This window comes from Gymnoscopelus microlampas (assembly GCF_963454915.1).
Source record: "Gymnoscopelus microlampas genome assembly, chromosome: 24".
Taxonomy (NCBI): Eukaryota; Metazoa; Chordata; class Actinopteri; order Myctophiformes; family Myctophidae; genus Gymnoscopelus; species Gymnoscopelus microlampas.
Genome location: NC_139961.1, coordinates 34,530,816 through 34,546,560, shown reverse-complemented (window position 1 = coordinate 34,546,560; position 15,745 = coordinate 34,530,816). Strand labels below are relative to the sequence as shown.

The 15,745-nt window shown below is 41.8% G+C and overlaps 2 protein-coding genes across 5 annotated transcripts; both read left to right on the top strand.

The window, feature by feature from the left end:
• The first annotated feature begins 273 nt into the window (after window positions 1–273).
• tceanc (transcription elongation factor A N-terminal and central domain containing) lies at window positions 274–4,271 on the top strand. Its single transcript, XM_084051105.1, has 2 exons — window positions 274–346; window positions 1,357–4,271. Exons 1-2 carry the CDS (start codon window positions 322–324, stop codon window positions 2,439–2,441), a joined length of 1,110 nt encoding a protein of 369 aa, XP_083907231.1. The 5' UTR covers window positions 274–321; the 3' UTR covers window positions 2,442–4,271.
• A 2,826-nt stretch (window positions 4,272–7,097) lies between these two features.
• Window positions 7,098–13,980, top strand: LOC311040734 (ras-related protein Rab-9A-like). 4 transcript variants are annotated; one of them, XM_084051088.1, is made up of 3 exons: window positions 7,098–7,218; window positions 10,265–10,307; window positions 12,213–13,980. In XM_084051088.1, exon 3 carries the CDS (start codon window positions 12,352–12,354, stop codon window positions 12,961–12,963), a length of 612 nt encoding a protein of 203 aa, XP_083907214.1. In that variant the 5' UTR covers window positions 7,098–7,218; window positions 10,265–10,307; window positions 12,213–12,351; the 3' UTR covers window positions 12,964–13,980. The 4 variants fall into 4 exon arrangements, with proteins under 4 accessions (XP_083907214.1, XP_083907213.1, XP_083907215.1 ...); XM_084051087.1 differs by having other exon boundaries at window positions 7,139–7,246; XM_084051089.1 differs by lacking the exon at window positions 10,265–10,307 and having other exon boundaries at window positions 7,159–7,246.
• Window positions 13,981–15,745: the final 1,765 nt, after the last annotated feature.

The following is a 15,745-nucleotide window of genomic DNA, read 5'->3' as shown; positions in this document are numbered from 1 at the left end:
TTGGCTCCTTGACTACTACGCATTTATTAGCATGCATTTCATAAACTCCACACTTTGTACAGCATGCTTCAGACAGGGAACAATTACTACTGCTGTTATTACTACTGTTATTACTCTTTCCACTGAACTCAAAGTAATGTTTTAATTATGGGCCTTGATATAACCATAATAACCAGTCCTAATATAACCCTGATCACTTTGACAGTAAGAATATGTGAGGTTACGTCGCCATCTAGTGGTATACTATTTCCCCCACAATAAATCCAACATGGCTGCTTACATAGACGTTTGTTTTTGTTATGTGGGAAATATTTGCCGAACATGGAAATAAATAAAAGGAGTTCAGGTAAACCACTTGCATCACCTTTAATCAAATATTTGAATGAATCTGCTATTAAAGTGACCAACGTCGGTCAACAACAAATGACTAGGCTGTACATATTTTTGTTTTTCTGTTTTCAAACTGATGTTTTGCATAGTAGTGTATAGCCCTAGAATGTCTGTGATCTTACATACATTTCAAATGTATGTAAGATCACAGACATTCTAGGGCTAAGTAGTGTATATCTGTCTGTCATTAAATGTTTCTATGAATTGAGTAGCCTACAACGGACCCCAATGGAAACGCCATAGGCTTTCTTGGGTTTTAAATCCTCTCAGCTGAGCTGACCTTGTATTGAACTGTACTTTCCTGTGCTTTCTTTGCAAACTGCTAATAAGTATTCAATCAATCAATCAAAACACAGTACATCTGAAGAATTGGGCGCATAGTTCTTGTCTGTTGGTTGTAAAAGACAACGAATAAACAATATCATTTAAAGATACCATCACCATAAGTCAACGATAACATTAGACCCTTTTCACAGCAGACATTGTGACTGCAGCCAAAGTTAGTTGTGGCCAGGTGTATTTAACCACTTAAACCTCATATGGGTAACCGGAGTCCATCAGGGCTCGATACTAGTGTCTTCTCTGTTTTCTGTAATGGTGGGGAAAGCTCCAGGTGAAAATAGCCGATTGTGAGCTTGTCGGTCTGTTATTTTCAGCGAAAGCTTTCCCCACAATACAGATGCTGGGGTTCAAGTGGTTAATAATAATTGTCATGAATGGCTGTGGCCCTTTTATGCCCATAGATCTCTGATGTCATCAATATTACGTCATTGTACTGACCTCATACCCTGGCCTCCAAGTACTATGATAATGGGTACTGCACTAAATAGACTACAATGACCATGTTATTGCATGACCGAAGGGGCATGCGTTCTGTATCACACTAGTTAATACATAACTATTTGTAGGTTGAATGGTAATTTGAATGTCTGTTGATCTCATTGTTTATCTTGTCTTTTCTCCCAGCCACCATGGACTCAAAAGAAATAATCCACTATGCTATTCAAATGGAGAAACTCAACACAGAGCGAAGCTTTGGGAACCTCACAGCCCTCCTGAGTGACCTCGGCAACACTTGCATCACGGTGGAGCAGCTGCAAAACACAGACATTGTCAACGTCCTCTACAAGATTCTGAAGACCTGCTCCGATGAATCTGTGAAAAGAACAGTCAAGCGCTTGCTGTCCAAATGGAAGAAGTTATATGGTCACTCTGATCAAACATTACGAGACAGGTGTGCAGCAATATGCAATAAAAACAAAGGGAAGCTATCTGGCAGTGCAGGTGTTACAGATCATAGTGCTGATACAGATGACAACACGGTTTGTAGGGAGGTGGATGTCCACATCAGCCCCACACACAGCCACACATGGGATGGTGGGGGCGGTGTGTGCCATAATTCCACGGCAGAAACGTTGGTGAAAGTCGAACAGTCCACCACGATTTCCTCTGTCCGCTCTGGTTCAGAAACTCCCGGAACACTGAATGCCACTGGTGATTTCTCAGCCCTGAGATCCAAATGCGTCCATCTCCTTCTCGGTGCCCTCGCCTCAGATGCACCCGATTCGTCAGAACCGGAGGAGAAGGTGTCGGCGCTGGCCAGAGATATTGAGCAGAGCATCCACCACCTCCACGCTGCCAACCAACTCAAATACAAGGCCTGTGTTAGGAGCAAGGTGGCCAACCTCAGGAACCCCAAAAGCGGTCACCTCCGCCAGGGCCTGCTTAGCGGCTCGCTGACGCCCGGGGCCTTCGCCCGGATGTCTGCAGAAGAGATGGCCAGCGAGGAGCTTCAGCGGCTGAGGGAAGAGTACACGTCTCGGGCCGTAAGCGAGCGGCAGCTCCCTCGGGGGGTAGAGGGAACCCCGTCACAGAAGATACGCTGCAGGCGGTGTGACAGTTTGGACTCCACGGTGACACAAGTCTCTCGCGGGATACTTTTTCTTCCCGCCTGGGCGCAACGCGGAGGCCCAGACGCGGATGCCATGACATTTGTGACCTGCAGTGGGTGTGGGGAGCAGTGGTACCACAGTGGCTGGAACTGCCTTTGACCCCCTCCACCCCCCAGCCCCCAGGTCTATATGGATGTAGTCTTCATCTAAGTTTTGTCTTTCTTCTGAGTCGTCATATTTTGACACTTGGTCAGGTATCTTTTGCGTCTGATGCTGAGGCAGAGGATGCCCTTTTGTGTTCAATGTTGACGATGACATATCATAACAGATTCCCACCTCTATCTGTACTCGTTAGGCAAATTGCTTTGTCAGCAGAAGCGGATTCGAGCCCAGTGAGGCCTGGGAGCATGTGGCCGCTGTGAGTGGTGCAAAACCTGCATCTGGCAGCGCACCTGGCTGGTTGTCAATGTTCTTAACTTTTTTGTTCTCATCACGTCCGCATTCAGACGTCAGCCATCCCATGTTTTTTTTCTGAGATTGAAAGCCTAGGGAACATTGAAAGTGAAAAGTGGATAGTAGTATTGGCAAGAGCAGTTCCATAGCGGGGAGGGGCTCGCCCAGTTACATTAAACTACTCAGTGAGACAAACATGGCAAAAGTAGAAAGTAAAGTTACACCGACAAAGGTTGTTGATATGTGTCTGTTAATATTGTGCAGTGCAGAAATCTCAGGCAATGTTTTAATACATTTCTCTTCCAATTTAGATGATAGATATCATTTGTTCGATTTCATTTTGGTTCCCACCTGGTTGGAAAAACAGACAGACTTTGGTCCTGTCACCAGTGCTTTATCACAGTTTAGTCACGCCCCAGTGAGGGAGCTACTTGCTCATTCTATCCACTGTTTCAAATGAGCAGGCCTCCGTTCAGAGTGGATAAAGATTGGCTGGACACGCAAAACTATCAGTCATGTGACAACACAGTATACTGTATCACACTGTTTCTCCGTCTGGTCCAGGGCCCACCAGGGGTCCAAATGGACTCTTACAGGTCTGTAACAATTGGGACCCCAATCTACAATGTCACATTCTCTGTGTTCATTTAAATTTACACTCTCAGAGTTACAGACCTGTAACAGTTCATTTCCTGCACAATCACATTGAAAAATTGGGGTACCCGGTGCGTGGCCGAGTGATGCCATGGGGTCCTGAGTCCTGACCAAGCGTCTGTATGTGATGAGTTGGGAGTGAGAATGTGTTGGCAAAGTACATGTACAGGACATAAAGTGATTGTTTTGCAGGAAATTTAAACAAACTATTTGACATTTCAAAGGATGATTTTAAATTCTTGGACAGTAAAAAAGAATAAGCACTATTACAAGTGTACTCTGTACACTACAGTTTTAGAGGTAGAGAATGAGGAATACCTTGAATGTTGTAGTATTTTCTCCTATACAGTATATGTATATTGGAAGTGAGTGACTAAGCACATATTCGTGTGTGTGTGTGTGTGTGTGTGTGTGTGTGTGTGTGTGTGTGTGTGTGTGTGTGTGTGTGTGTGTGTGTGTGTGTGTGTGTGTGTGTGTGTGTGTGTGTGTGTGTGTGTGTGTGTGTGTGTGTGTGTGTGAGAGTGCGCGCGCATGCATGTCAATACACGGAAATGGGCCAAGCACCCTACAATATCCCATTCATTTGGAGCATAGCAGACCGGTTGGATGAGACATGTGACCCCTTAGAATACAGTGAGCATGTGACTCAGTAATCTAGCTCCTTAGGGGTGTGTGTGTGTGTGTGTGTGTGTGTGCGCGCGAGCGAGCACTGTGCCGGGAGGGGGGGGGCTAATGTACCATGATCCTTTGCTCTCTGCAAGGCTTATGTGGCACAATGACTCACATCCTGCGACATCATAACCTACTGACTGGTTTTGGAATGCCCCCTGTGGCCCTAAGATTCATTTATACTTAGTTGTGCGTCGTGTCGCACACCGAAAATAGCTGATTTAGCAGCGCAAAAATGGTATTGCCATTTCCTAAATAAAATACATCTTTTAACCCCATCTGCAACCATGTTAATGATTGCCTGCCGTATTTATTGACTAATATGAAACACTTGTGTGACTATGCCTTATGCCTGTGTGATATGACTTCAATTGAGCAATTAAAGCTGTATTCAAGGAATTTCACTAGGAATTTCAAGCCTTTCTTTTTTTATAATTGAGTGTATGATAAGGTCTCCGCATTTTGACGAGTCATTGTAGATCGCATTTGGAAGTATAGATGTAGGCCTACATTGTACAATATAAGCCTGAATCATACTTTGTCGCACGCCGGTGTTGCACGTTGAAAATAGCAGACCTACAAGCTCACAACGCATCACAGATACGCCACATTGCGAGCTTGAAGGCCTGCTCTATTTTCACCATTCAACACCGTTGTGCGACGGAGCATAAATGAGGCTTTAATATCCTGCAACACAGAGGAGCAAGCTTGTACAAGTGTTGTGATTTCATAATTACCAATTTTACCATAATTGTTTTCCTGTTCTTTCTATGATTTCATAAATATATGTTTTCCCGGTAGTATTTTCTTTTTGCAATGTAAATGTTGTAACTAGGGCTGCACAATCAAGCAAAAATAATACAAGAGTCATGATTTTAGGTTATATAAGCATGAAATGAATTCAAACATCTTATTTTGAGAGCTGTTGCTACTTGCAAGTAGCGGGGCATGCCCTCGTCTCCTCACCATTATGCAAGGATTAATAGCCAGAACATTGTACAACCCATTTCTTCATCCATCAGGCTCACAGAAGAACAGCACAATCACAGAGAATATTAGATACTATTGGACCAAAGACCACAGCGAGAAGCACACTGAGAAACAAAGGCCTAAAAGGTGTAAAATCAATCTGTTTTCCACCAGAAATAATCAATAATTGTGATTAATAATTGTGATTACAACATTCACCCAAATAATATGGATTATCGTTTTAGTGATTGTGCAGCCCTGGTTGTAACTCCCCATTTTCAACACTTAAAAACCCATTAAAACCGGGAACGCATAAGCAAAAAGAATTCTGATATACAAGCTCACAGCTCGTGCAGCGCTGTGAGTTTGTACATCTGCTATTTTTGAAAAATCTTGAAAGTGTGAGAACTACTGATTTAGAAGGCATTTGTAGAATCGGCCTCAGGTTTTAATGGGTTAAGGAGACAAATTGGTCTGAATGTAAAACAGCCCTTGCTCTCCCAGCTATAAGTTCTGTGAGATGTAGACCTACAGTACAGCATCTCGTCAGTTGGACAGAGGTGCTATCACAACTCAGACATCACTAAGTGCCTGCTTTCAAGATATAGCTCCCAATCTTTCCTGTTCCTGTGGAATAAAGCCTTTCACCCTGTCAATCACAGTGAGGCTATCAGTTTCCCATGCCCTGTCTGTCTGTCTCCTCTCTCTCTGTCTGTCTCAGACAGTCTCTCATTTCAGCTTGTTTAACCTCAGCTTTCAGTTGTGAGATCAGATGACAAATCTAAGCAAAACACCACACCTCAAAAAGAAACAAAGAAATGTAGTAGCCTACAGATTGCAAACAAAGCCACAGATCCACCACTCTCACACAGCCACACTATGCTCTGCACTGGTGAATCAAGAAGTGTTGAATTGCTGATGAAGTATAGGAAATATTTCACTCTGGTCCATACAGTCAGTTTGATAGATTTGTATTATCCCCGAGGGAGATTCAGTTGTCATCTTGTCATCATTGCAGCAGCGCAGTAGGCTAGTATTAGAGCGATACTGTACAAGAGGTAAGGTAACAATAATTAAAAAATGATAATAATTAATTAATTGATAATGAATTAACTTGATACCTGAACTAAACACTGATATGTTGTGTACATAGACTTAAAGTTCCTGTACAATGCTTCCACTACTACAGGCCTGCAGAAAGGCTACATCAGCTGGTTCTCAGGGGGTCAGCTGGGTTCCAGGGGGTCCCCAGTGAAATGTGTTAATATAGGATCAAAACTATATATAAATCTACCAAAAAAACAAAACATTTGGAATATTTTTGGAACATTTTTAACAACACAAATGTTTTAGGCTATGGGGGCCCCTATAGCTGGCACAATCTTTTCAGGTGGGGGTTTGCGGCAAAATACAAATTAATTTGGGGGTCCTTGACTTTAGTTACTTTGTAGATTTTGATTATTATTACAAAACATACATCATCACATGCGAAACATTGTGAGCTTGTAGATCTGCTATTTTTTAATTATTTTGTATGTATTTGAAAACTTGTCAAACTGGACATTCTGCATAATGAGTACTTTCTAATTTTGGTACATTTTTATATCAATAGCCTACTTTTGCACTTTACTCAGGACTTTTACTTGTAACAGAGTATTTCTACATTGCAGTACTGATTCTTTTACTTAAGTAAAAAATGTGAGTACTTTTTCTACCACTGTTTATGTCCTTTCCTTGACATGCAAAGGTTTAAGAACCACTGGGCTCTGCAGTGACGTCCCATAAACGGACTCTCTCTGTTCACAGTGTTTCGCCCAGGTGGGCGTGGTTTGAGGTTAGGTTTAGGTTTCGGTTCCTCTGAGGTCAAGGTTAGGGTTAGGCATAGTTTTTGTGAGGTTAAGGTTAGGGTTAAGGTTTGGTTTAGGCATAGTTTTAGTGAGATTAAGGTTATGATTAGGGTTAGATAGGCATATCCCACCCGGGCGAAACACCAAGGAAAGAGGGAGACCCGTACAATAAAGGCCAGTGTGTCCAACGCATCCACAGGAGCGCATGATGTGAGGAGGCGTGACAAACTCGGGTCATATGAGCGTCATCAGCGGCTCTATCAAGGCTGTAGCAGCAGCACAGTGTCACCGTCCGTTGGACCTCAATGTAAAATGGACCAAATACTAACTTAACGGACGTTCAAGTAAGTGTCACGATCTTTGCATTGAAAGGTACGTAGGCCCACAGTAACGATCGATGCTGTCTGTCTCTGATTATTATAACCGGTATGACTGATAAAGAAGAGTCGAGTCGTGCGATGGAGAGCGTATGTCTGCCCCATAGACTGTAAAAAAGAATGGACAAACTGACGGTCTACCCAGATTAGCCTGTTGTTGGCAGCTGGGGGGTTATGTTCAAAGCATTTAATTTGTTTGTATTTCACAGTTGTCTTATCTACAATCAGTGGTGGAAAAAGTAGCCTACTCGCATTTCATACTTAAGTAAACGTATCAATACTGCAATGTATAAATACTCTTAGCCCTAGAATGTCTGTGATCTTACATACATTTCAAGTATTCCAAATACACAGTCATAGATTCCCCTCGTAGGCGCGCTGTGTAGTGACGATCTGCGCGGCCGTAAAAGTGCTCTAAACTCCGTCTGTACTCACCCAATAATTAATTCCTAAGACTTGGAGTCATTTTTTGTCCTCTAGTGTCATATCCATTTGAAAGTTCTGCCAGAAAACGTGTGTTTAGTCAAATATCTCCACTTTTCCACGAGTTGCACACGGACGACTGTCTGGATGCGCCAGGGGGGCACTTGACTGACGGACTCATTTACCTAAACGGGTCCGTCAGTCAAATCGCGCCCCCCTAGCGCGTCCAGACAGTCGTCCGTGTGCAACTCGTGGAAAAGTGGAGATATTTGACTAAACACACGTTTTCTGGCAGAACTTTCAAATGGATATGACACTAGAGGACAAAAAATGACTCCAAGTCTTAGGAATTAATTATTGGGTGAGTACAGACGGAGTTTAGAGCACTTTTACGGCCGCGCAGATCGTCACTACACAGCGCGCCTACGAGGGGAATCTATGACTGTGTATTTGGAATACTTGAAATGTATGTAAGATCACAGACATTCTAGGGCTAAAATACTCTGTTACAAGTAAAAGTCCGGAATTAAAATGTACTTGAGTAAAAGTACAAAAGTATTGATATCAAAATGTACAATACTTGCCTCTGAGATGTAGTGGAGCAGAAGTAAAAGTATTGACTTTTACTTGACTTGTGTATAGTACTTGAGTAAATGTAATTAGTTACTTTAGTTTCCACCACTGAGCCTCTCTGTCAGCCAGTTAGTTTCCTTTTTACACGTGTGTGTGTGTGTGTGTGTGTGTGTGTGTGTGTGTGTGTGTGTGTGTGTGTGTGTGTGTGTGTGTGTGTGTGTGTGTGTGTGTGTGTGTGTTGTGGGCACACTTTACACACAAAGATTCATAATTCTATTTATTTATAACAGACAACTGCTGAACTGTAGCTGACAAGCTGTGTACCAACTTTTCTTTGGGATATACTTTAATGTTTAGAGCTTTGTTTTTGCCTTTGAGGAGGGCATGCAGACGAAATAACAAAATAGGCTGTATTTTCAATAATGCTGCAAAAATAGGCCCATCATTATATTAATTGGTAACTTTGTATTAGGCTAAAACTAAGTAAATACTCGTGGTCTGACCCTTCTCTGAGATAGGCACCTCTCTCTCTGTGTGGTAATCAGAAAATAGGCCTATACTGCTTAATGATGGCAGGCAAGTTATGGACTTAAAAAGAAACTTGGATAATTGGCTGCAGACTGCTTTACTCATGCCATTTGGTTGCATTTTATTAGAAGCTGTCCTATGTAGTAGTGACATGGCGGGCATTGTTAGCCAGTTCAAAAAAATTTAATAATCAAGTTTTGAATCAACCATCGAAACTTTGGAACAAGTCTGATGCCCCCTGCAAAGATATTATAACCCAACCCATACTGCAATGAGTGGTTTATTATGGATCATGTGATACCATGCCACCCATACCAGGCCTATCATGTCTTATCAGATGGTGGTGCTTATCAACTCTGGACAGTCTTCTTTCCAGATTTCTCCCTGTTTTCAATGGGCAACCTCTCGTGCTTTCAATAACAGTGGAGCAATCTCTATGACAACTTGCTCATTAGGCTTAGGCCTACAGTATATCTCCTGTAGTCATCAATGTATGCGTTATCAATTAAAATACCATTGGGTCTATTGAAAAGCTGGAGATGCTACTTGGGGATCTGTTATTTTGAAGCCAAGAATTCGTATGGTGGGTCATATATTTTTCTTAGGATACCATCTTGTAATAATGACCAAATCATATTTGCTAAATGGATGGTATGCACAGCAGACAGATTGAGGGGTTAGAACACATGCCTACTGTATCTCACTGTAAACTCATTTTGTTATCTAGAATGATGTGTGAGAATTATCCTGCCCTCGTCTCCGGTTATATTCAGGCCTGTTTTTAAGGATGCGTGCTCTTCTCCAGTACAGTACAGTTTGGCGTGGAATGTGGCTTGAGTGATCAGTGTAACACTAGACTCCCTCTGGAAGTGTGTTAGTGTGTTACTGGATTAAAGGCACACTTAAGTCCTCATTGAAGGTGGGAGACTTAAACCTGACAACTATTTTGTCTAATAGGATTGGTCATGGGAAAGGAATGAACCAAGGCCACTACTGAGTGGTATGTCTCTTAAGTGATTGAATGAAGTTCTTTACTATGGCTAACAGCCACATGGATTTTGTAAAACCTCATAGTTACCTTTCGTGTCCGTCTTTTCTCTCTCTGCATTGAAGACACAAGTACGAAGATGTGCTTTATAGGCAGTTCTGTCTCCAAAACGCATCACATTATACTGTTAACAAGCACCACACATTAACAGCCACAACCTTACTGAAAGATTATTCATTATTATTAACCACTTGAGTCCTACTTTGTTGTTCGATATATGGCAAAGATAGACATCTACTTGCTCACAATGTGTCGCATCACAACACCAGCTTGTAGATCTGCTATTTTAGCTATTTATGAAAAATAAATAAATTGGAAAAAATATACATTTGAATTTATTTGAACATTTTCCCCAAATAGGGCATCAGGGTTAACAAGGTTAATGAGAATGACTGCTGTGGTACAAATGACCTTCTGTTTTCACTTCTCTCTCCCTCACAGGTGCTTGGATGGAAAATGACTTGTCTGCAGTAATAATAACACGGTGAGAAATACCATTTGCAGTGACTTTTCATGTTTTATACGTTTTTATACAGTGGTGTAAAGTAACTAATTACATTTACTCAAGTACTCTACTTCAGTAATTGTTTTTGGTACTTTACAGGGGTATTTCCAATTTTCAATACTTTTACGTCTACTCCATTACATCTCAGAGGCAAATATAGTACTTTTACTCCACTACAATTATTAGACAACTTTAGTTACTAGTTAAGTTACTTTGTAGATTTTAAATATTATTACAAAACATACTGTACATTAACAACTTCAGCCCTATATAGACTTCGACTATTTGAAAATGGCGTTGTGACCATGTAGATCTGCTATTTTCAAATTATTTTATACATTTTCAAAACATGAAATGGAAGATTTCTGCATAATGAGTACTTTTACTTTTGTTACCCTAAGTACATTTTGATGCCAATACTTTTGTACTTTTACCCAAGTAAATTCTGAATACCAGACTTGTACTTGTAACAGAGTATTTCTGCATTGTAGCATTGATACTTTTACTTAAGTAAAAAAATGGAGTACTTCTTCCACCACTGTTTTTATGTACAGTTAAGGACCGAAGAACATGTGGCCTAACAGCAGGTCCTGTGATCTCAGTGTGGATCTCTCATGTGATACCCAATGCTGCATATCACCAACATCCTACATGTTGCACATACTGTAAGAAATTAATTAGATTAATCATCGGCTAATGAGGAGGCTAAGGCAGTGTAACTGTGTTACATAGCTGACTGACATCAATTAGTAATTTTCCTGACATGGAAATCGACATGCTGATCAATATGACATGAAACTGAAAGCTTCATTTGGAAAGTAAGTATAACTTAGAGACGTAAAAGTGCATACGCCGGCCACAATACGAATTTTAACTTAAAGCCTCACTTAGGCCTGTCACAATTATTACATAATCGTCCGATCGCAAGAGATAATCGCAATTCATTTGCATAAACGTTCAAGCGTTTCCATTCATCTGTATGAATTCATTTGTTGAAAAATGTTGACTGATAATATATAATATTAATATTATAGAAAATGTCAGCATTTTTTTCTTTAAAACCTTAAAGTCTGTTATCATTGTGATAATGATGAATAGAAACTTAAAGTCAGTGTATGTAACTTTGCCCTGCATGCGTTTACATAACAAAATAATACATGTTTTATCCACCATTTCCCTCTGTACCGGCAATTATCAGCCACTGGTGTAGTCTGGTGGTGTTTACCTGCAGAAACACACTGCCCTCTGGCTGTATTTTGTTATTTTCACTAGTTTTGGTTGACCACATCCCTGTCTACCAAAACAAAAGGTGAAAACACCAAAATACAGCTAGCGGGCAGTGTGTTTTTGCAGGTAAACACCACCACAGTACTCCAGTGGCTGATAACTGCTGCTATAGAGGAAATTATGGGTAAAACATGTTTTGTTATGTAAACACAGGGTAATGCATTTAAAGTATACTACGTTAGTTCCACTATTGACACAATCGATTGATTGATCATTATTATAAACATGCTCTGAAAATGCACTCGGCCCACCCATCTGACCACTCAACACGGCCGCCTTTCGGCTGCTTAGCCCACTTTCAAGATTTTCAAGTGGGTCCTGATCTAGAAATGGTTGAGAACCACTGCATTAGAGCAAAGGATCCAAAGACACTGTAAATCATATTCCACTGGTAGTCATACAATAATCATTCCTGGCTCGTAAGGTTAGAGAGCATTGGTTAAGTTCTGCAGTGAGTGAGCAATTGAAAAAGTTTAAGTAGTTTTTATAGTTATCGGTGCAAAATCACCCGGGTGCATTACTAATGGCATCCCATTCTGCTCCATGTTTCCCCTTTGCTTTATTTAATGAATATCATCATTGTGGTTACATTCTCAGGTGGCAGCCTTGTCCCACGTTGCTTCTGTGTCCTGAATCCCTGGTATAGATACTGTAGCCCCCCTGACCTGGCCAGTCTCCATCCCGGCCTAGCCCCAGCCAGTCTCCACCCTGGCCTGTCCCCACCCCGGCTCCAGCCATGATGTCTCCCAAGTCGACCCTGCTGAAGGTCATCCTGCTGGGTGACGGTGGCGTGGGCAAGTCGTCGCTGATGAACCGCTACGTCACCAACAAGTTCGACACGCACCTCTTCCACACCATCGGCGTGGAGTTCCTCAACAAGGAGCTGGAGGTGGATGGCCGCCACGTCACCCTGCAGATCTGGGACACGGCGGGACAGGAACGCTTCCGCAGCTTGCGCACTCCCTTCTACCGCGGCTCCGACTGCTGCCTGCTGACCTTCAGCGTCGACGACGGCCAGAGCTTCCGCAACTTGGCCAACTGGAAGAAGGAGTTTGCCTACTACGCCGATGTCAAGGACCCCGAGAGCTTCCCGTTCGTCGTGTTGGGCAACAAGCTGGACGTGGCCGAGCGGCAGGTGTCGGCTGAGGATGCGCGCCAGTGGTGCTGCGAGAACGGCGGTCACCCGTACTTCGAGACGAGCGCCAAGGACGCCACCAACGTGGCGTCAGCCTTCGAGGAGGCGGTGCGACGCGTGCTCTCCACGGATGACCGCGGAGAGCACACGGTGTCAGATGACACTGTTGACCTGCACCGCAAGAAAACGCCACCCAATGCCCCCTGTTGCTAAACCGCTGAACCCTGTGTTGAGTTATTGGCGTGTTGTGGACATTAAGATGACACCTACAAGACAGGGACGTACAGCGCTTATACTTTTTGAAGTTCACAGAAACATGTCTGCGATATGCAAATCAGTAGAGATTCAAAATGGCTGAACCACATAAGGAAGGGACTTTGAACAGCTTCAAATAGCTGTGTTATTTGTGGATGAAGCAAAGACGCAAGGAAAGGGAGAGCAGTTTACAGATTTATAAGATCATATCAATATTATAGAATTACAAGCATCATGGCTAAAGGATAAAACGCCTGAAAATCAATTAAAGAAATGATTTAACTTCAGATTTGTTGGATTATGCAATATTATGTTAGGGGTACTGCAGTACACTGTGAGGTCACATACCACCGCGCGCTGGTGTCACGCACCGAAGATAGCTGATTCGCAACATGTTGCGCTGCTATGCGTTGTGAGCTTGTAGATCTATTTTTGGTGCACGACAGCGCACAACAAAGCATAACTCAGGCTTTAGTATCTGGCCTTGAAGTTTCCTAATGAGAGCTGGAATGGAATGGCTGATGACTCTACTAAAAAGACAAGAGTGTTGGTTCTCCTTTTTCCATGTGATTTCGTAAAGCACAGATCAGCTCCGTTTCACACACATGGTTGCCTCTCTCTTCCTCTATTCCTCTATTCCTCTCTGTTCCTCACTCTATCTATGCACTGCAGACTGAAGGTAGACGTTCAGTTAAATTAATACTCAGGATTTACAGTTTGAAGGTACAAATTCATGGCTGTTTCTGGTCAGGTCAGTTTTAGCCATTGCCTGACTGGAAGATGCACTACTAATGACAACAACTACATTCCTTTCTCTATGGTGGACTACTATGCTAATGTCATTATCAAAACATTCTAATTATGACTCGTTTAGATTTTAGATATTTAAAAATAAATCACATTGTATTATGTTGTCATAAATGTGCCAAATCTTAATGTTGTTCTTATAAAAGCGATGTCACTGCATGAAACCTCTGTACTGTGTGTGCATCAGGATGTTTCAAAACGTTTGTTCTTCGTTGGTCAACCCCTTTCCCAACGGAAATTATACATTTTCAAGTGAAAACTAACTAATATACTAAAGTATTGGGCAACAAAGTATGAAGTAGCCATAAAGCTGCCATCCTGGTTGGTCAAATAAATCCAACAGTCACTGTGACTAATAGAGGACATAGGGTAGTTTCCTGCCCCGAGTAGATAAGTCGGTGGTTCTCTAAACAAGATGACAAGTTGCAGTATGATGTTGATGGGGGGGGGGGACTTAACCTTGTATTTGGAATGGCAGGATATTTTCCAAATCCCTAGACCAAACTAATTTTGTTACGCAATTCTATGATAACAAAATAATTGAATTGCTACATATTGTTACATATTGTTCACTATTCCATTTCATTAAATACAGGTTCAATTGTTTGTCTTAATGTCCAAGTGTGTCCTATGTTCACTGGATATTGCTTTGGATTCACACGCGTCAGTTTATTTCAGTTTATTCCCCCATTGTTCTCAGTACTTGAATTATCAGATGCGTCTTGTCAGGTTTTAACCAAGCAGCTCAAAATTCATTCATTCCTACAAAATGAGTACTTAAAATATTCTTTCCCCCAAACTACTACAAGTCAAGATACCCCTACGCATGGCCCGGAAACCCCTCCAGAAAAGGATTTGGAACGCTGTCTACAGACAAATGGCACCACAGCAGAGGAGAGATGTGACAAACACTTTTTTTTATTTCACCGTATTTAATAAATACATATTGTAGGGAAATGCTTTGCTGTCTGTCATCTTTAAAATGTATAAGTTTAACAAGACTATGTCTAATATTGTTGTGGCTTCCTTATGGATCTCAGACATCATGTTGTCATATCGCTATGACATTAACTTGAGTTATTTGCCACTCGCAAATGTTTCGCTAATAGACATTTTCATTCATAGCAGAAAATACTAATGAACAAAGAATTACCATGGTTTATGATGTTGCGGTCTAGATTAGTAGATTTAGGTTTCCACAAGCAAGTTTAGAATCAAAAGTCCTATAAGAAACCTGTCTAGGTGCCGTGGTGCAGTGAGTTGGTTCATATTATATACATGCAAAGGTTCCTTTGAGTCCCAGGCCTTGATACTTGACGTATCTCTGGTGAAGTTCCTCTCTTTAACACCAAAGAATGTTTTGAAATCTAACAGAAAATACACTTCAAAAGCACTAGGAGACACCTGTTGAGTTTGAAGTTGTTGTGGCACAGTGGTCTAGTGGTCAGTGCTACAGTATGTCTCTGAAAAAGAGCTTCTGGGTTTGAGTATCAGGCCTACTGTAGTCAGAATTGCACTTCAAAAGCACTATTCCCTTTGACACGTGGTTCTGTTGTGTGGCACAGTGTTCTAGCACTCTGTCTCTGAACAAAGAGCTGAGGTTCCTCACTTAAGTCTCAGGCCTACCATAGTTAAATACTGGAGTACTATGAACTTTTGAGGGTTAACCTACAAAAGAACAACTCAAAAGCACTGGGAGACACTAGTTGAGGGCCCAAAGGTGCCTTTGTGCAAAGAAGAGGTGCACTAGATTGGTTGCCTCTGCTGAGACAGCTAGCAGGTTGGAAACCCACGCCATCAAGGTACTGGAGGAACATACGAAGGAACCCTGTCTCCTGAGAGGTAAAAGTACAGGGATTTATTAATTTCTCAAAATGTGAAAATATGTGTTTGCATTCTTATTAATTGTGCATAGTACAGTAGTGTTATCCTT